Source organism: Carcharodon carcharias, chromosome 11 (assembly GCF_017639515.1).
Source record: "Carcharodon carcharias isolate sCarCar2 chromosome 11, sCarCar2.pri, whole genome shotgun sequence".
NCBI classification, from domain to species: Eukaryota; Metazoa; Chordata; class Chondrichthyes; order Lamniformes; family Lamnidae; genus Carcharodon; species Carcharodon carcharias.
Genome location: NC_054477.1, coordinates 75,307,940 through 75,328,492, shown reverse-complemented (window position 1 = coordinate 75,328,492; position 20,553 = coordinate 75,307,940). Strand labels below are relative to the sequence as shown.

Genomic DNA, 20,553 nt, shown 5'->3' with positions numbered 1-20,553 from the left:
GCATCACTTAAACTACATACTTATGTCTCCAGAACATAGTTTACCTCCATCCCTACCTCAGCACAACTTCCATTGAAACCTTCAGACTTGTCTTTGTCACATACAGATTCGGTTCTTTCAATACGCTCCTTGAAGATCTCCCAACCTCCACAAACTGTCTACAAATCCCCTGCTGTTTTTATCTTTTCCTGCACCAAATGCCACTTACATGCCACGCCCAGCCTCACTGATCAACTTTGGTTTATCCAACATCTTAAATGTCTTGTTCGTAAATCCCTACATGACATTGTTTCTCCTGATCTCTGTGACCACCTCCAGCCCTATAATCCCTTCCCTCTAGGACACTTCATTTCCCTGATTCCATTCTCTCGTGCAACCACATCCTTTCACCTTTCAGAAGCTCCGCCTTCAGCTGTTTAGGTCCTATTCTCTGGGATCTCCCTGCTGCCTCTTTCTTTAAGACCCTCCTCAAAACCAATACCTTTGACCAAACTTTTGCCATCTCCTAATCTCTCTGTGAAGTGGCTTTGGGTGTTTTTCTATGCTAAAGGCATAGAAAATAAATGCAAGCTGTTGTTATTGATGCATTGTATCAACATCAGCAACAACCTTAATGTAGTAAAACATCAGAAAGCGTACATTGGACTGTTATCAGTCACTGACACACAAAAAGACATATGACCAAAAGCTTGGTTAAAGTGGTAAGGACCGTCTTAAAGGAGGAAAGAGATGTCAAGAGATTTAGGGGGAGAATTCCCTGGCAGCTGAAGACACGGTCACCAATTGTGGAGTGATTAAAAAGCAGGGTTGTTCAAATGGCCAGAATTGGAGGTGTACAGATATCTCAGAGTGTTGTAGGGCTCTGGAGGAGGTTACAAAGATAGTGAAGGTGATCACAGAGATAATTGAAAAAAAGGATGAAAGTTAATGGGAGGCCTTCCAGTGGTGCGCAGGAAAAGTCAAGGCTAAAGGTAACAAACGCATTTGAGAGTTTAAAGTTTTTATTGTTATGTGCAGGTTTATGAAATGTTTCTTGTGCTTTGTTTTGTTGAGGAGAAATTGCATGACGTCCCATCTCACAGATTAGTATATGGTACTATTTTCTTCAAGTAAGATTCTATGATAGTGGCAATCAGATCTTCTCGAACTATTCTCCATTCAGATTTGATGAGTGACATCAGCAGTCACAAGCTAACTTTTAGCATTGCTGTGCTGAACACATAAAACATGTCATCTGCTTAGTGCCTGCTCTGAGCTGGGTTTAAAAATAATGCGGGCAGTTTTAGTCTTTCACACAAAACAACCACAAAGCTGGTGGAGCAGACACATCGCCTGTCCAAAGGTAACAGGGGGGAGCCCGAACCTTTCTTTGTGTTCAGGTCACATTTGAATGCTGTCAGCAAACTCTCACACTGCGCTGACTGGCAGATTGGGCCAGGAATGACAACCAATCCTAAAGGTCAACCATGGGTCAGCAGTGGACCACAGTATTTTTTGAGGAATCAGAAAGAACATTCATTTTCCTTCTAGCCCTACAAAAACTCTGCCCCCACCCCCAAAATATTTGAGAGCTTTTAAAGGCCAGTGGTTAGGCCGTTTAGTGCCTGGTACAAATAGGCAAATGTTTATTGCACATGTCATCCTCAATTTTACCTGAAAACTGCAAATGGGGTCCCTACCATTGCTTAGGACCCTAACATTGCTTATTTCAGCAACTACCTGGATAAAACAGACAAGTTTTTCTTTATTCATTCATGGGATGTGGGCATCACTTGCTAGGCCAGCATTTATTGCCCATCCCTAAATGCCCTTGTTTAGAGGGTATTTAAGAGTCAACTCTGTTTCTGTAGGTCTGGAGTCACATGTAGGCCAAGCCAGGTAAGGACATTAGTGAATCAAATGGGTTTTTTTCAACAATGTTTTTCATGGTCATCATTAGACTTTTAATTCAAACTCTACCATCTGCCACGGTGGGATTCAAACCCGGGTTCCCAGAGCATTACCCTGGGTCTCTGGATTACTAGTCCAATGACAATACCACTACGCCATTGTCTCCCCATAAGTATACTGATTATCCATATCCAGGCCCACTGGAAAATTTCCTTGGGCCTCAAAAGAGATTGCAAGGTGCCACCACTCCCTCAATTTTCAACTGCTGGCTGCCTGTTCCTCAGGTGAGAATACCGTCAGCCAGCAGTTGTGTATTACTCAGAACAGATCTGCAAGACTCTTAAGTATTTGGCAACTGTAATGTGCCATCGTTACAGAGTTTAATTGTCACTTTTGTCCAACAAATTAACTAACTTATTTGATATTGAAGACTATTGTTCGAAACATTTGAGAGGAGGTGGTGGCGTAATGGTATTGCCACTGGACTGATAATCCAGAGACCCAAGGTAATGCTCTGAGGACCCAGGTTTGAATCCCACCAACACAGAATTTGAATTCAATAAAAATCTAAAATTAAAAGTCTGATGATGAAACCATTGCCGGTTGTCATAAAAACCTATCTGGTTCACTAATGTCCTTTTAGGGAAGGATTCCAGACCAACAGCAACGTGGACTCTCAAATGATGGGCAATAAATGTTGGCCCAGCCAGCGACACCCACATCCCATGAACGAATTCAAAAAAACTTCAACATACATATCAATTCCTGCATCACTACAATTTAGAGCATTTATCTACTATGTGGAAACATTCTGACATGAGGAATTTTTCCTCCAACAAGCCTTAAATGGCTTCCTTTGGTAACTCAAACCATTTGTTTTTTGCTAATTATATGAAATAATTCAGACCAAATTCCCTACCTACTCTTGATTAAATTTTTAAGTTGTGTTCCTCATTCTTTGATCCCTTTTTTAGTATGAACAATTTATCTGTTATCAACTTTTATCAATCCTCTTCATAATTTTGAAAACTTGTTACTTCAAGTATTCTTTCCTAATGAAAATAAGCTCAGTGATCTCCATTTTTCCTCACAAATAAAACTCCTGGAATCTGATATCAGATTTGTGGCTCATTACGACAATAATATCCTTCTCATGTTAGAGTGACCGGGACATAAGAGTTAGGAGGAATAGACTGTAGGCTCATCAAGCCTGCTTCGTATTTATTACTATCATGGCTGATCTTTGGCATCAATTCCACTTTCCTGCCCACTCCCGATATCCCCGATTCACTGACAGACCAGCCTTAATTATAGTCAACAATGGAGCATTTACAACTTTCTGGGATAGAGAATTCCAAAGATTCACAAATCTCTCCTCAGTCCTAAATGATCAACAGCATGCAGTACTCCAATTGAGATCCAAAAAGAAAAACATGACAGTTACTACATGGAAACAGGCCATTCAACCCAACCAGTCCAAATCTGTTTACCCTTCATATAAGTAGTGCTTTATAACGAAAAAGTTCTATTTTAACTTGTATTGTTATTACTGTGCTTACATTGACATTTTCATTAGTCATACAGTAGACTTATGGTTTCAAGTATTTTTCTACAACGATCACAAAGTATTTTTCCTAATACATTTGTTGAGTCAATGTTCAATACAATATATACTCCCTATTATGGGTTATTGTTTCCATGCTAATTATTTCTCCAAATTGAGCTGAGTTTTATTCTACTGGCCAATTTTCTGAAATATACAAAATCTTCTGAACATTTTGATATTATTCCTTGTGATTTGCTCTGCCTTTTACTCTTTTAATTCATTCTTTGGGTGTGAGTGATACAATCATTGATTTTTCTTCTCTACTTGCCCTGAGAAGGTGTTGATACAGCTGAGGACAGTTAAGAGTCAACCGTTGGTTTGGGATCGCAGACGCACTTAAATCAGACAGGACTATGGATATCAGATTTTCTTCCCTAAAAGCTTTTTGAAAACTTGTCACATCCATTGCATTTCACTTGTTCACCATGGCAGTAGTCTTCAAGAAAGTTAGTTGTCTGTAATTTCTCTTCCCTGAATAAACATGACCCTTCAAACCCATGGACGGTAATTATAATCTTCAAGACACAGGAGAGTTTATCCCATTAGTTTAAGATAAATGTTAATCCCTTCTAGAGGGAAAAGAGCAGTTTAGTCCAATCCCACATACTATCAATCTTTCATAATGACAACCTTACAAGAGACTTTTTCAAGAGGCTGATGTTTGTTGCAAATAGTTTACTTTGAAATGTAATCAATTACTTCCCAAAAGTGGCCGCTACTGCAGGGATCTTGTCATCAGTGCTCAACATTTGGTTCATTTATTTTCTGCTACAACACAATACACTGCAACTTTATAAATTCCAGGAGGAGGAATACAGAAACAGAGAAATAGTTTAGGGTCAGTGTGTGACCTTGTGTAGTTGCATGAAGTTATTGAGAGGAACATACCTGCAGTAATCTGTCTCAGCTTCTGACAATGTTAAAGAAGCACTGGGGTTGTTCATCAAATCTGCAACTGTGGGGCCCATTGGAGAGACACAGAAAAATGGAATACCAGTACTGTTGTCCAGGAGGCCATCACTGATTGAAAAAATGTTTCCAAATGGCATGCCTTTGATCTAGAAACAAGTTTATATCCATGTTAAAATTCATTGAAAAGATTCAAGTTTAAATAAAAACTGGTGTTAGCATTTTTTTGGCCCAAGATAAGTCCCATAACTGTTCTTCATCGCCATCATTACCAGCAACAATGACCAACAACAACTTACATTTACGTATGTATAAATAATTCCCAAAGCACTTCACAAAAGACGAAGGAAAAATCGGAAGTCAAAGGAGGATATATTAGGAAGCTTGATCAAAATGTTGTGCTTTGCAGCAAGTCTTAATGGAGAACGGTGATGCAGACAGCTGCAGGTGTTTAGGGAAGAAATTCCAGAGCATGGGGTATAGCACAGCTGCCAATGATGGAGCGAAAGGGAGAAACACAAGAGGCCAGGTAAGAAATAGATAGGAGAGATTTAGATACAAGGGTGTTTGAATGTGATCACTGGAAAACCAGGTGCTGATAAAGCTCATTGTGTAAAGGTATTGTGTGAGAGGGGCCTTTTTGCAGGACAGGACATAGGCCGCAGCTGAGTTTTAAATAGGCTCAAGTTTACAGAGGGTGGGCTATGACAGGCAATGAAGAAGAGGACTTGATTTGAGTAATCAATTCTGAAGGGGGCAAGAGCTACTTGATGGGACAGCAGTCTTCAACATGATGGAAGGAGCACCTTGCAATGTACCAATTATCTTAACGTTCTACCTAAATATTCAATTCGAATATCTTACCCAGATTAATTTAAATTTCTCATGTATTTTTGTCAAAGTCCCATACATGACTAATTCCCCTCCAGGATTTTAAACGACGTAATCCAGAACCATTCTTTGCTATAATGTTTGCCTGTTCTGTCATAAACACAGATTTTATGCCAAGTCATCAATTTTATTGACATATACATTTGCAAAATGTTTAATATTTAACTATGCAACACTGCCTGCAGAACTGCCAGAGGCCTATTTAATGTGGGAATGTACTTCCTATAGCAAGGTTGCATTCCCTTCCAGCTTGTTTTATTGCAGACCTGTTGGAAGATGGATCTTCTCTGAAAGGAGTAGTGGGGAAGCTGTCAGGGTTGGGAAGCATGGTTGGGGGTGTTTGTGGAAAAGGGGAGGGCGAGGAGGGTAGCCCATTCCCCAGCAATGCCAGGAGCCTTGCCAAACACTTTTCCCACCAGGCATGGACAGAGTGTTCGAAGGTTGTCTAATGTCACTCCCAGGACCTTGATACAGTGCAGGAGGTAGTTCACCCACTTTCCCACTATTCTCAACAATTCTGTTCCCTCCATCAAATCTTTCAACACCCCACATGGCAAAATTACACCACCTCTCATTTTCACTACAAACGGACACTCTCAAACAGCATGAGGGCAGGGGAAAAATGAGAGAGAACTTGAGAGCCTGAATACAAGAAAAATTAAAGAAAAAAGCTGTCTTTCGGAGATCAATTGGAATACTGGGAAAAATATTTAAGTAATGTGGACTTAGGATGTTGTAAGATGTTATGTATTTCGCTAGGTCTCATAAAGAAGTTCTGCATCTTATGTAATTTACCAGTATGTGCTCATTAACTACTATTCCCCAGCCTCACCTCAAGTCTCTGTGTTTACAAGTTGAGGCGATCTGGGAGCTTTATAATTCTTCCAGATTTTGTTTTTACAACAATTTGAGGAGTGGTAGGTTCTGTTGCAGTGGGTAAACCTTGATGAATAGGAGATTACTTTGAATGTGATTGTTCCGGCATTTGGTTGTCTTCTTCAATTTTTAAAAATTCATTCACATGATGTGGGCTTCGCTGGCTGGGTCAGCATTTATTGCCTATCCTTAGTTGCCATTGAGAAGGTGGTGGTGCGCTACCTTCTTGAACCGCTGCAGTCCATGTGGTGTAGGTACACCCACAGTGCTGTTAGGAATGGTGTTCCTGGATTTTGACCCAGCGAAAGAAACTGCAATATATTTCAAAGTCAGGATGGTGAATGACTTGGAGGGGAACTTCTAGGTGGTGGTGTTCCCATCTATCTGTGGCCCTTGTCCTTCTAGATGGTAGTGGTCATGAGCTTGGAAGGTGCTGTCTAAGGAGCCTTGGTGAATTCCTGCAGTGCATCTCGTAGATGGTACACACTGCTGCTACTGTGTGCTGATGGTGGAGGGAGTGAATGTTTGTGGATGTAGTGCCAATCAAGCAGGCTGCTTTGTCCCAGACGGTGTCAAGCTTCTTGAGTGTTGTGGGAGCTGCACTCATCCAGGCAAGTGGGGAGTATTCCATCACACTCCTGACTTGTGCCTTGCAGATGGTGGACAGGCTTTGGAGAGTCAGGTGATGAGTTTCTCGTCACACGATTCCTAGCCTCTGACCTGCTCTTGTAGCCACAGTATCTATATGGCTAGTCCAGTTCAGTTTCTGGTCAATGGCAACCCCTCCGGATGTTGATAGTGGGGGATACAGTGAATGTCAAGGGGCGATGGTTAGATTCTCCCTTGTTGGAGATGGTAATTGCCTGGCATTTGTGTGGTACGAATGCTACTTGCCACTTGTCAGCCCATCCTGACCATACCTTCTGGAGTACTGACAAGGTATAGCCGTGGCTGATCATAGTCTCTCCAGACAATACCGCCCGATTAACATCCTAATCCAGACTCCGTTGTCCTTATGTGGCAGATGTCTGATGCGGTACCTACTGTTGTAGGTGGAAGCCTGTTTCAGGCTTTAGGACTGCTCTCTGTTCTGGTACTCTTTGGCTGTCAACCCTGGTATTAGTTTCTTTGGCAGGATAGGGAGTTGTGTGCTGAGTTTTCTGCCGATCAGGAGTTCAGGTGGAGCTAAGCCGCATTGTAGTGGGGTGGATCTGTTGGTTAACAGTGCTGTTTGGAAGTAGTCATTCTTCCTCAGCAGAGCTTTTATGTGCGGACCCCTCTTTCTATCTCACCGTTGGACTGTGGGCATCTTGGGGGGCTGGTATGGTGCTGGAAGCCGCAAGTAAAAGCAAATTAGGTGAAGTATTCATTTGCAAATTGTAGACCATTATTGGACACTATTTGGTCCAGGACGCCATTGCTCATGAACATCTCCTTCAACACTCTCACCACTACCTCTGTGGTTGTCATGTACAATTGCTTCACCTCAATCCATCGGGAGAATTAGTTCACCAGAATGAGAAAGGATCTGCCATTGAAGATAAATAAATCAATGCCCAAGCATTCCCATGGCCTGGTTGGGAACTGTGTGGGGATAAGGGCCTCCGCCTGGTCCTGCTTGTGTAGCACACACCTGGCAGTTCACTATCACGTGCTCAATTGCCCTTATAATGCCTGGCCACCATACTGCGGTTTGGGCCTATGCCCTGCATTTGGTAATGCCCAGGTGTCCCTGGTGTATTTTTTAGAGAATCTCCAGCTGAAGGGAGGCTGGAATGACCAGCTGCCCCATTGTATACCAGATTGTTGATGATAGTAAAGGGCTTCAGCTGTTCAAACCAAGTCTTCATGGTACTACCGCTCGGCCTCTGCTGTGGCCACCCTTGTTGACAGTAACAGCGGATGCGGGCACACTCCTCATCTTTCATTTCTTCCTGGCAGATTTGCTGGCGTTTTCCTGTGGTAGCTGGCAGGTGTCTCCTTGCCAATTCGGAGTACAATTCGAGCTCCTCGATCAGGTTGACATCATGTTTCTTTGGAAGGTCCACTGTGGCCCTGGAAAGTGTGTCCACTGTTATTTGTTTTCCCCCCTGAACGTACAGCATCTCGTATTCAAACCTAATGAGGCGTAGACTGAATCTCTGGCTCTGGGGAGGCATCTTTGCCAGCTCCTTCTCATCTAGCAATGAGACCAGTAGCTTATGGTCTGTTTCAATGGTGACCCTTAGGCCAAAACTGTAGTCGAAAACTTCTCACACGCCCACGTGACTGAGAGCTTCCAACATATCCTGTGTGCAACAATCCTGTGGATGCATGGCACACTGGCCGACAACATCCATCCAGTTGTTCCTGCTCCGAGACCTGTTGACGAAACATCCGCTGCTATGATGGTGGGCAGGATGGGTCATATTGGGCCAAGATGTTGAGAGCAGCATGGCTTTGATACAACCAAATGTTTGCCCTTGGAGTGTGTCCCAGCACCATGCCTGGTCTATCTTAAGAAGGTGCTGCAGGGTTTCTGTGACCTGTGCCAGATTGGGTAAAAATTTTGCAAACAGGAAGCCTGGAATTGAGGATGGGGTTGGGAACTTGCTGATAGCTTTTGTTTTCTGTGGGTCCACTGTGATACCTTTATTGTTAACAGATGTGTCCCAAGTACCAAATAGAGGTATTGGAGAATTTGTGTTTCTCATCCAATATCAGTTCTGCCTCCTGCAAGCGTTCTAGGACCACTGTGAGCCTTTTGCCATGTTCTTCCACTGTTGTGCCTTGGGCTAAAACATCATGCGTATGGCAGATGACACCCTCTAGGCCTTGCAAAATGGCCGACATCGTGTGTTGAAAGAATTCCACTGCAGAGGGGATTCTGAATGGCAAACAGTTGAAGCAGAATCTGCTAAAGGGGCTGATGAATAAGGACTGCAATCTGGACTTCTTGTTTAGTGGAAATTGCCAAAAGCCGCTGTTACCGTTGAGCTTTGAAAACATTGAGCTTTTAGAGAGTTTGCTCAGGCTGTAGTCCACTAGGGACAATGCTATGGTCTTCTCTTGCAATGGCCTTATTGAGCTGGGTCAAGTTGATGCGGATATGGATGGTTTGGTTTTGGGACTGGGACCATCCTGGAACATCATTTGGTTGGCTGAGTGATGGGGAAGATGACACCCATTTTTGGCATCTCATCCAACTGTTGCTACACTTACTTCATGAGTGGATGGGGTATTTTTCATGGCGCGAACAGACAAACAGGCTTAGCATCCTCCCTCAATGTAATCCTTTATGGGGTCCTCAGTCGTCCCGATTCAGTAAAGCGTTTCGGGAACTCCTTTTTAAATTTGGAACCAGGCCTGTGCTGGTTGACTATTAATTTTATGTAGGAGGTTGAGGTCGACACGGGCTTTTCACCTTAAAATGGGAACATTCCTGATTGCGGACGATGAACAGGGTCTTTCATATTCTTTTGTCTTCGTACACGAGTGTCACCTACAGAGCACCTTTCACTGGGAGTTTGATGCCATCTGCTCCATAAGGCTGTGTTGTGGGTGGTATCAGACATCTGGCATCTAGCCATGTTCCTTGTCTAAGAGGACCTTAACACTAGCTCCAATTTGAAGTTTGTGAGATGACCGTTAATCAAGATGTCTTGGTTCCAGAATGAAAATCCCTGATCTTTGACCTCACCAAGAAGCCTGGTTGTATTTCCTCTTGGTGTGGTATCTCGATCTCGTGATTCATCTTAGGATCATCCATGCGTCTGGTTGTTTTAGCTTTGCACAGTTTTCTGAAGTGTCCTATGTGGTTGTAATTGAAACACTGTGCCGAGACTGCCAGACACTGGTCATGTCTGTGGAGTCGCTTGGCTCCACAGCACTGGCATGGTCGCTCACCCTCTAGTGGTTGGTTAGTGTTAAGAAACACAAAAAAAAACTTACCTAAAATCAGGAGTTCAGGAACTACAGTTCCTGGCGTGTCTCAGAAGCTCTTTGCAAGCACCGGCCAGGAAATGGCCGCAAATGTGCAGTTTGGTTTTTTTTTAAAACTATCTTCGGGTCTTTTACACATGCGCTGGCTGGGAAAGGGCCTCGCGTGCGCAATTAGTCTTTTCCACATTCTTTGGGCTGAGAACAGGCCCCACACACATCAGCAGAAGAAAAAGAGAAACGGCACGAAACTGGAAGTCAGGTGACCTGAAATGGAATGCCATTCAAGAGAAGAAGGTGCCCCAGGGAGCAGAACATGGGGAGGGGCAGGAGAAAGGCCCAAACCAAGAAGTAAGTCCCAGGCAAGGACAAAGACAGGGATCAAAGATGGAGCCCATTGAGTCAAGATAAACAACAGGGGTACAGAAAACAGGAACAGAGAAAAAGGCTCCAAGTTGAAGGGTTAGCTATGGGGAGCAGACTTGAAGTAAAGTGGGCTCGAGAGAAGATCCGAGAAGGCAGCCAAAGGTTGGTGACTCCGTGCCATGGGCCGTAAGAGCAAATGCACCATTTTGGAGCAGTGGTGTTCTGCTCAGCACAGCCCAAGGTCTGAAAGTGTGCTTAGAAGGTGGAACTCAAGTATACGCAGAGATCCAGATGAAAGGAATCTCAGGAGTGGTTAAAACCCTGGGGGTGAATTCTTGTTGAAGCCTTCCAAGTGGGAGTGACTTTTGGAGAAAATTCTAAGTCAGGATGGTGAGTGACTTGGAGGGGAGCTTCCAGGTGGTGGTGTCCCCATCTATCTGCTGCCCATGTCCTTCTAGATGGTAGTGGTTGTGGGTTTGGAATGTGCTATCTAAGAAGCCTTGGTGAGACCCTGCAGTGCATTTTGTAGATGGTGCACACCGCTGCCACTGTGCCTCGGTGGTGGAGGGAGTGAACTTTTGTTGATGGGGTGCCAATTGTGCAGGCTGCTTTGTCCTGGATGATGTCAAGCTTGAGTGTTTTTGGAGATACAGTTGTCCAGGCAAGTGGAGAGTATTCCATCACACTCCTGACTTGTGCCTTGTGGATGTTGGACGGGCTTTGGGGACTCAGGCAGTAAATTACTCACTGCACGATTCCTAGCCTCTGACCTGCTATTGTAGCCACAGTATTTATATGGCTTGTCCAGGTCAGTTTGTGGTCAAGGGTTAACACCCAGGGTATTGATAGTGGGGGATTCAGTGATGAAAATGCCATTGAACGTCACTGAACATCAAGGGGCGATGTTTAGATTCTCTTTAGTTGGAGATGGTCATTATATGGCACCTGCATGGTATGAATATTACTTGCCACTTGTCAGCCCAAGCTTGGATATTGTCCAGTTCTTGCTTCATTTGGACATGAACTGCTTCAGTATCTGAGGAGTCACAAATGGTGCTGAACATTGTGTAATCATCAGCAAACATCCCCACTTCTGACCTTATGATGCAGGGAAGGTCATTAATGAAGCAGCTGAAGATGGTTGGGTCTGTGACACTATCCTAGGGAACTCCTGCAGTGCTGTCCTGGAACTGAGATGATTGATTTCCAACAACCTGGCCCTCCTGCACTCTTCATTGAACCAGGATTGATTCCCCTGACTTGATGGGAATGGCAGGATGGGGGAAATGCTAGGCCATGGCGTTACAGATTGTGGTTGAATGCAATTTTGCCACTGCTGATGGCCCACAGTGCCTCAAGGGTACCCAGTTTTGAGATGCTAGTTTTGTTCAAAATCTATCTCATTTAGCACAGTGATATTGCTACACAACAAAATGAAGGGTATCATTAATGCAAAGACAGGACTTTGTCTCCACTAGGACTATACAGTCGTCACTCTTACCAATACAGTCATAGACAGATGCATCTGCGACAGGTAGATTGGGAAGGACAAGGTCAAATAGCTTTTTTCCTCTCATTGGTTCCCTCAGCACCTGCCACAGACCCAATCTAGCGGCAATGTCCTTTAGGATTTGGCTGACTTGGTCAGTCATGGTGCTACCAAGCCACTCTTGGTGATGGACATTGAAGTCCCCACCTACAGTACACCCTGTGCACTTGCCATCCTCAGGGTCTCCTCTAAGGCGTGTCCAATATGGAGGAGTATTGATTCAACAGCTGAGGGCAGCATGGTAGGTGGTAATCAGCAGAAGGTTTCTGTTCCCATGTCCGGAGTCAATATTGAGGACTCCCAGGGCAGCTCCCTCCCGACTATGTACCAATGTGCCACCACCTCTTGTGGGTCTGTCCTGCCAGTGGACAGGACATACCCAGGGATAGTGATGTTTCCATGAGTATTACTATGTAAGGCTGTTGCTTGACTAGTCTGTAGGACAGCTCTCCCAATTTTGGCACTAGCCCCCAGATGTTAGGAGGACTTTCCAAGATCAACAGGGATGGGCTTGCCGTTGTCATTTCCGGTACCTAGGTCAATGCTGGGTGGTCCGGCTGGTTTAATTGCTTTTAGATACAACTGAGTGGCTTGTTTGGCCAGTTGAGAGGGCATTTTAAGAGTCAACCACAATGCTCTGAGTCTGGAGTCATACGTAGGCCAAACCAGGTAAGGACAGCAGATTTCCTTCCCTAAAGGACATTAGTGAGCCAGATGGGCTTTTGTGACAATCGCCATGAAACTACTGAAACTAGCTTTTAAACTCAATGAATAAATCTAGAATTAAATTCCACCAGCTGCTGTGGTGAGATGTGAACCTGTGTGCCCACAGCATTAGCCTGGGTCTGTGGATTGCCGGTCTAGTAACATTGCCACTATACCACTGCCTTCCCCGAACTGGAATGCCAGTATATCAACATAACGATGATGGGCAGTGATATATATCCAAGCCAGGATGGTGTGTGACTTCAAGGGGAACTTGCAGGTGATGGTGTTCCCGGGCAAGGTGGAGATTGGGTAGTCAGTGATGAGAGGCTCACCTCCTAATCCATCGGGCCTCTCCATCATTTACAAGATTCAAAGTCATGGAAAACTCAACACTTGTCTGATTCACAAGGGTACAGCCTTAATAACACCCTAGAACTTCAAAAACATCCGGGTCAGAGCATTTTGTTTCTCATTTGCCACTGGACTCAATATTCATCTTGGCTGTAGTATATGATCTACAGGTTGTTGTCACCAAGATTACGTTGGCAGTAACTCTCTCCCCTGCTGTGTCTACCACTGAGAAACACAAGGGCAGCAATATCATGGGAATATCACCTGCAAGTTCCCATCCAACTCATGGACCTTGCTAGCTTAGTGATTGCTGTTATTCATCCTTGGGTCAATATCCTGGAGTTCCTTATCTAACATCATCACCACATGGACTGCAGCAGGTCAACAGGGCCCAGTATGATCTTCTCAAGGCAACTGCACATGGATAATGAATGCATTTATGCCAGCCTCGACAATAACTGGAAAACAAATGTAAAAACTGCATGGCTCAAATTGGAGTCTGTCTAAATTTCTGTCCGATCAGATAGCTTCTATAGATGGTACTAAAAAAAAAGAACTATGTAATAAGGTTGCCAGTTAAGAAGAAACGAGCTCAATTTTACCCTCCCTGCCAAAACTGACAAATATGGAGCAAGCAAGGGGTTAAAATTATGGTTGTCTGCTGTCATTTTTGCTCCCCAGTTTCAGAAGGTGTGTGAAGCCCTCACTACATGCAACTGAGAGCTTCATAAGTATCCGAAATTCAGGGGCCCAACTATACCCATGAAAGCTACCACAGATTGGAACATGGGCCAGATAAAGAGGCCTATTTTATTCTTTTAAAAATGTTTCCTTGTGGGCCAGGAGTCCTCGAGTCCCCCGTCCTGGGCTTCTCTTCCCCGTCCTACAATCAACCTATTCCCATCACTTCTCTTGGTGGGTTTCTTCTGTTCCGCACTGGAGGGGGGGCGGGGGGTGCTGTTTCTGTTCCCTCCCATCTGCTAGCCATTGTCATGAAAATATAATAATTTTCATAATGTTATTGGAATTTATTGTAAAGTGGGGATCGCAGGGTCTGGATAGTCTCTGTATTCATGTGTGTGTGTGTGTGGGGCGGTGGGGAGGGACTTAAATTGAATTAAAGACTGCTGGTCTGAAGGCTTTGATGTATAAGATAAGCTAGTTTTGAAATGCTAAATAAGTAAACATGGCTGAAGTTTTAGAATGTGAGGTGTAAAGAAAGATTTGCATTTTTAGATAAACCAGAGTAGTTTGAATTTCAAAAGAGAGGGTGAAATGTTACACTTAGCCAGAAGAAGCCAAAGTGTGTTTATTTTTCCCAAAGCTTATTGATAAAATTGATACTATGAAAAGTTTTTATTATTAGAAAGATAAAGTTGCAAAAACATATTGGGACAATGGAATTTGCATTCAAAGGGGAAAATATGTATAAAGGAGATAAGGCTATGTGCAAGAAGGCATTCTAAGATCTAATAAATGTGAAAAGCCTCCTGCCTCTATGTGCCAAGCTGCTGCCTATAGGTAAAAACAATAAACTGCGGATGCTGGAAATCCAAATCAGAAACAGAAATACCTGGAAAAACTCAGCAGGTCTGGCAGCATCGGCGGAGAAGAGCAAAGTTGATGTTTCGAGTCCTCATGACCCTTCAACAGAACTAAGTAGAAATAGCAAAAGGGGTGAAATATAAGCTGGTTTAAGGGGGGGGGAGGAAGAAGGGGGGGGTTGTTGGTTGGGGGTGAAATATAAGCATCACCTCATCTTCCAACTAGGCACTTTACAGCCTTCTGGATTGAATATTGAGTTCAACAACTTTAGATCTTGAATGCCCTCCTCCATCCCCACCCCCTTTCCATTTCTTTCCCCTCCCTTTTGTTTTTTCCAATAATTTATATAGATTTTTCTTTTCCCACTTATTTCCATTATTTTTCTTTTCCCACTTATTTCCATTATTTTTCAATGTATTCCACCCATCGCTTATTTCACTCCACCCCCACTAGAGCTACCTTGCTTGTCCTGCTCTCCACTCTTAATTAGCACATTCTTTTAGATAATATCACCACCTTCAACACCTTTTTGTTCTTTTGTCTGTGACATCTTTTGGTTATCTCCTCCTATCACTGCTTGCTTGTCCCAACAACACCCCCCCCCACTCTTAAATCAGCTTATATTTCACCCCTTTCCTAATTCTACGTGGCTCTGTTGAAGGGTCATGAGGACTCGAACTGTCAACTTTTGCTCTTCTCCGCCGATGCTGCCAGACCTGCTGAGTTTTTCCAGGTATTTCTGTTGCTGCCGATAGGAACTGATGCTAAGAGAATTCACTGTGAATATCCCAGTCTAGGGGATCGTGTGCTTTGCCTGGGTCTGTTAAAATCTATTCTGTTTTTACTGTTGCCTTAATGAGGGTGTAACTGGGAGTCAGATTAAATAGGGAAGCTAGGTGTTATCATAGCAGCAATTTGTAGACCTATGTATGTACTTAAATTATTTCTTTTATTAATAAATGTTTATTTTAGTTTTGTAAAAGAAAACCTCTAAGACTAGATGGACGTATTACTACTGAATTCAAGGCATGAGTCTCGAAATAAAAATACAACTTGCAAAACAGTTGTGGCAGTTGTTTCAAGTTTCCCTCTGGGATTTGAGCAACTTAGCATTTACCATCCGCTGTGCCATAACACCATGGTATCATTCCCATGAGCTGAGGTTAGAATGGTCAGGACCTCTCGCTGCCACTAGTTATGCGAGTTTATCATTCACCCTAAACCACCTTCCCAAGTTCACAATGGGACTTCATAGGTTTTGTTTTAGCCATGTTTTTTGTTCAGTTATTGTTTAAAAGCAAAGTTGAAATCTAGTGCAGTGTTACTTTGCCATCTTCCAAAGACAACATAGGTCATAAAACCAGTCACCAAAATAAACTGCATGTGCGGATCAATATAAATAACCCAGAAACATTTTGCAAGGTAAATGGTGAGGTCCACCAAAATTGGTACCCACAATAGGAATATGAGGGTTGCATACAGAATTAAGAACCAATATGCATGAGTTATGAGGACAATCAGGAGAAAAAAAGCTGGATTGTATATAGACAGCAACAGTCTATGAAAAAAAGATTTTTGAATGGGAAAGCAATTCTATTTTCTTAAACAGATTGAACATTTTTGGGGCGTAACATTCAGCAATTCTAAGTTAGTCACTACACAGTTCTGCTCAATAAGTCACTTCATTTATATTTTTGTGATAACTAGTTGTGCATTATGCTTTTGTGCAGTAGAATGTAATCTGTGTTTAACAACCGAGTGCCACTATTATCTGTGTGGGTGACTAATGACGGTGTTCTTTTGTACATATGGAGTTGATTATTTTCCAAGGCTTTGGCTAAATGTTCAAACTTGCAGTTGTCATAATACTATAAAATGTATTTAATAAATTACCTGCAACACAAAAATGTAAGCAAATAAGGTAGTGTTATACATTAATCCATTAAGTTTGAGGATAATAAATTGGGTGATGCAAGGGAAAATCATTTTTTAATTCTAATTTTATTCTAATTAGCACCTAGTTTACACATGGATATTAGTATGTGGGACCAGAGCAGGAAGGCAGTAATTTGCATGAATTATGAGGCTTCACAAAGCAGCACTTGGAAAAATGTTCTAAAAAGGATTGTTGCTCTCTGCAGAATCCAGATTGTTGTCTGTAAATAGATGCTGTCTCAGCACTGCATCCCTCTGACACTTGAATCATGTACCACAGCAATAGGCTGCTCAAGGTTATAATAAAATAAATAGCAACCAGAGTTGAACAAACACTGAAGCAAGAATTCAAACATAACAATGCTCTTATCCTTGTATAACGAGGGAGATGGTGACGTAATGAAATGTCACTGGACTAGTAATCCGGAGGCCCAGGTAATGCTCTGAATACATGGGTTCAAATCTCACCATGTCAGCAGGTGGAATTTGAATTCAGTTAATAAATCTGGAATACAAAACTAGTCTCAGTAATGGTGATCCTGACAACTATCATCAATTGTAAAAACCCATCTGGGTTTCAGGGAAGGAAATCTGCCATCCTTACCTGATCTGGTCTACATGTAACTACAGAGCCACAGCAGTGGTTGATTCTTAATTTTCCTCTGAAATGGCCTAGCAAGCCGAATGAAGTGCCACAGGGATCAGTGCAGGGCCTCAACTGTTTAAAATCTATATCAACAACTTAGATGAAAGAACTGAATGTATGGTTGCTAAAGTTGTTGATGTCACAAAAATAGGTAGGACAGCAAGTTGTGAAAAGGACAAAGTTTCTGCAAAGGGACATAGATAGATTAAGGGGGTTGGCAAAACTTTGGCAGATGAAGTATAATGTGGGAAAATTGAACTTATCCACTTTAGCAGGAAGAATAGAAGAGCTGAATATTATTTGAATGGAGAGAGATTGCAGAACTCTGGGATACAGAAGATCTGGGTGTCCAGGTACATGAATCACAAAAAACTATGCAGATACAGCAAATGATTAAGAAGGCAAATGGAATTTTGACATTTACTGCAAGGAGATTGGAATATAAAAGTAAGGAAGCTTTGCGACAGTTATACAGGGCTTGATGAGACCATACCTGGAGTACTCCGTATAGTTTTGGTCTCCTTATTTAAGAAAGGATATAATTGCATTAGAACCTGTACAGAGAAAGTTCACTTGATTGATTCCTGGGACGAAAGGGTTGGGTTATGACGAAAGATTGGACAGGTTGGGCCTGTATCCATTGGAGTTTAGAAGAATGATTCGTCTCTTATTGAAACATATAAGATCCTGAGGGGATTCGACAGGGTGGATGCTGAAAGGATGTTTCCCCTTGTGGGAGAGATTAGAACCAGGGAAGACAATTTTAAAAATAGGGGGTCTCCTATTTAAGATGGAGAGGAAGAGAACTTTTCTCTCTAGAGGGCCATTAGTCTATGGAATTCTGTTTCCCAGAGAGCAGTGGAGGTAGGGTCATTGAATATTTTTAAGGCTTAGATAAATTGTTGACTGACAGATCATTGACTGACAAGAGAGTCAAAAGGCATAGAGGGTAGACAGGAAAGTCAAGGCCACAAACAGATCAGCCATGATTATCTCAAATGGCAGCCCCTCAGCTCGAGGGGCCAAGTGACCTACTCCTGCTCTTAATTTATATGTTCGAACACCATCATTAATCACCCACACAGATAATAGTGGCACTCGGTTGTTAAAAAAAATTACTTTCTACTGCACAAAAGCATAATGCACAACTAGTCATCACAATTAGAGATAGGCAAAAATGCAGGCCTGGTCAACGGTGCCCACGTCCCATGAAAGAATGAAGAAAAAAGTTAACTTGAAATGTAAGCAATGCTCACAAAAAATCCTAGGAAAATTATTGGTGCAGAAATCGCTCAAATACTATGAGGGGAAAGCACAGATAGCCAAATGTCACTGTAAATCAAAAGGTCATGATTTTTCTTTTTCTATAAAATATATTTCTACAATTTTGATGCTTACCAGCTCACCACCACCTTCTCAAGGGCAACTAGGGATGGGCAATAATTGCTGGCCCAGCCAGCGAAGCCCACATTCCATGAATGAATTTTTAAAAAAACCATTGTCATTATACATTTTCCTCACTGCAAGACTATGGATTAATGACTGATGCATAAGGAACCTGGAATCTGCACATCTTAGATATAGGCCCCATTTCCATTAATTATCCATTGTGATGAAACATATGTTTGGGCCTCTGATACTCCATGTTGTGAGCTCCAAGTCTCAACTATTGTTCATTTTCCCCATAAAGATATAGAAGTACGAATGAAAGAACTAAATACCCTCAATTGCTCTTGTGCTCCTCTGTGTGGCCAAATACAAAGCATAATTAGATATTTAGCAGGTTATTATTTTATTCTGGTAGCATATACAAGACTCAAAGCATGGAAGTATCCGAATATAAGAACATTTACCAGTTACCAAATGTATTTTTAAAAAATAAATGTTTTTACAACCTGATAAATAAAAGCTCTGATAAAGGGTTACACCCAAAACATTGTTTTACCTTTCCAAAGGTGACAAACCTACTGTGTACTTCCACCATTTTGTATTTATTAAACATCAAGCTATAGTTGTCTTTTAGCAATTCACATCATTTTTGTGGGAGTTACAACCCAAGTGCACTCTAGTAAATCTTACCATGCTTTCTTCTTAGACTTTAAAATTTTTTTTTGATAAATTTAGCACAAAATGCTAATGGACTGATAGGAAAGAACAAGTACTCATTTGAGAAGTTATATCGGGGGTGGGGGGTGGGGATGCTGAGGTTTTCTGTATTGATTGGCATGTCTCAGGGCTAGGTGCTAGAATGATACTGTTTCTAACTTATACAAATGATCTGGATTTAGAAACACAATGCAACATGATTAAAGTTGCACAATACCAAATTTAGGAGGGTCAGTGAAATTGGAAGAGGCGGTGCAGAAATTTTAAAAATTTATGGATTAAATAGGTTAAGTTGTCAGAACAATGGCAAATAAAAGCTAATGCAGACAAATGTAGGAACAAAAAATAGACAACATTTGTACTCTGAATGATTTTGAGAGCGCTGGGATGAAGTTGAAAGGAGCCTAGAAATTCTGACAGATTGAAATGTTCAACGTGTCCAAACAGTGCAATCAACAAAGCAAATGCCATGTTGTATAAAAAGTCAGTATGGAAATCGTGATCCGACATGTCTCTAGACAGAGGAACATGTGGCAGGAGCTCTCTGTAGGAACTCACAGGTGGGCTCAAATCCAAATCCATCTCCTTTAACACCCTTCTCATCAACACAGTTTGCCTGGAGATAGCACAGTCTCTGCTTTTCCTCCTCCTCATGATCATCTTCCTTGTGACCCACAGCCCCCAGCCCCCTTCCCACCTCTGGTGGATTTGCAGGAAACAAGGACAAACACTAAAATTTTAATTGCCTCCTTGGGGTTAAGGCAACAGAGAAGAAGTGGAAACTTATGATTGTGCAGTGCTTCACAGAAATGCCAGGGTAATAGCACAGGTGCTGAATCACTAACCTAGCATGTACAAAAGCAGAGTGCCCCTCCATGAGTTGCATAACCGTCTCCTCATAGGACATGAACTAATTTAATTTGGGGACGCTGCCTTGACATACCAATTTCTCCTGCAACAACCCTGGTTAAGTTGAAGGCTAGCAGCTAAGAAATGGCTGCCAAGTTCCATGGGAAAGTTGATGTAAGAAATGTGGTGGTATCAGTCTTTTACAATAGAGGAAGGAATCTTAGACTTGTGCATAACAATTTACTGTTAGGGGAAATGGATAGTCATACTGTTATGTTGGGAAGCAAGAGAAGAAATAGCAGAAGCTCTGACCATTATTTTCCAATCCTCTCTGGCTACTGTTATAGTGCCAGAGAACTGTTAACATTGTACCATTGTTTAAAAATGGAGAAAGGGATAAACCAAGTA

At 42.4% G+C, this 20,553-nt stretch overlaps 1 protein-coding gene across 2 annotated transcripts in view; it reads right to left on the bottom strand.

Annotated features, from left to right (window-relative positions):
* Positions 1–20,553, bottom strand: part of creg2 (cellular repressor of E1A-stimulated genes 2) — a 30,542-nt gene that overhangs the window by 6,795 nt on the left and 3,194 nt on the right. For both annotated transcript variants that reach the window (XM_041199805.1, XM_041199806.1), the window contains exon 2: positions 4,385–4,554. In XM_041199805.1, coding sequence (XP_041055739.1) covers positions 4,385–4,554 — 170 coding nt within the window. The remainder of the gene's footprint in view (positions 1–4,384; positions 4,555–20,553) is intronic.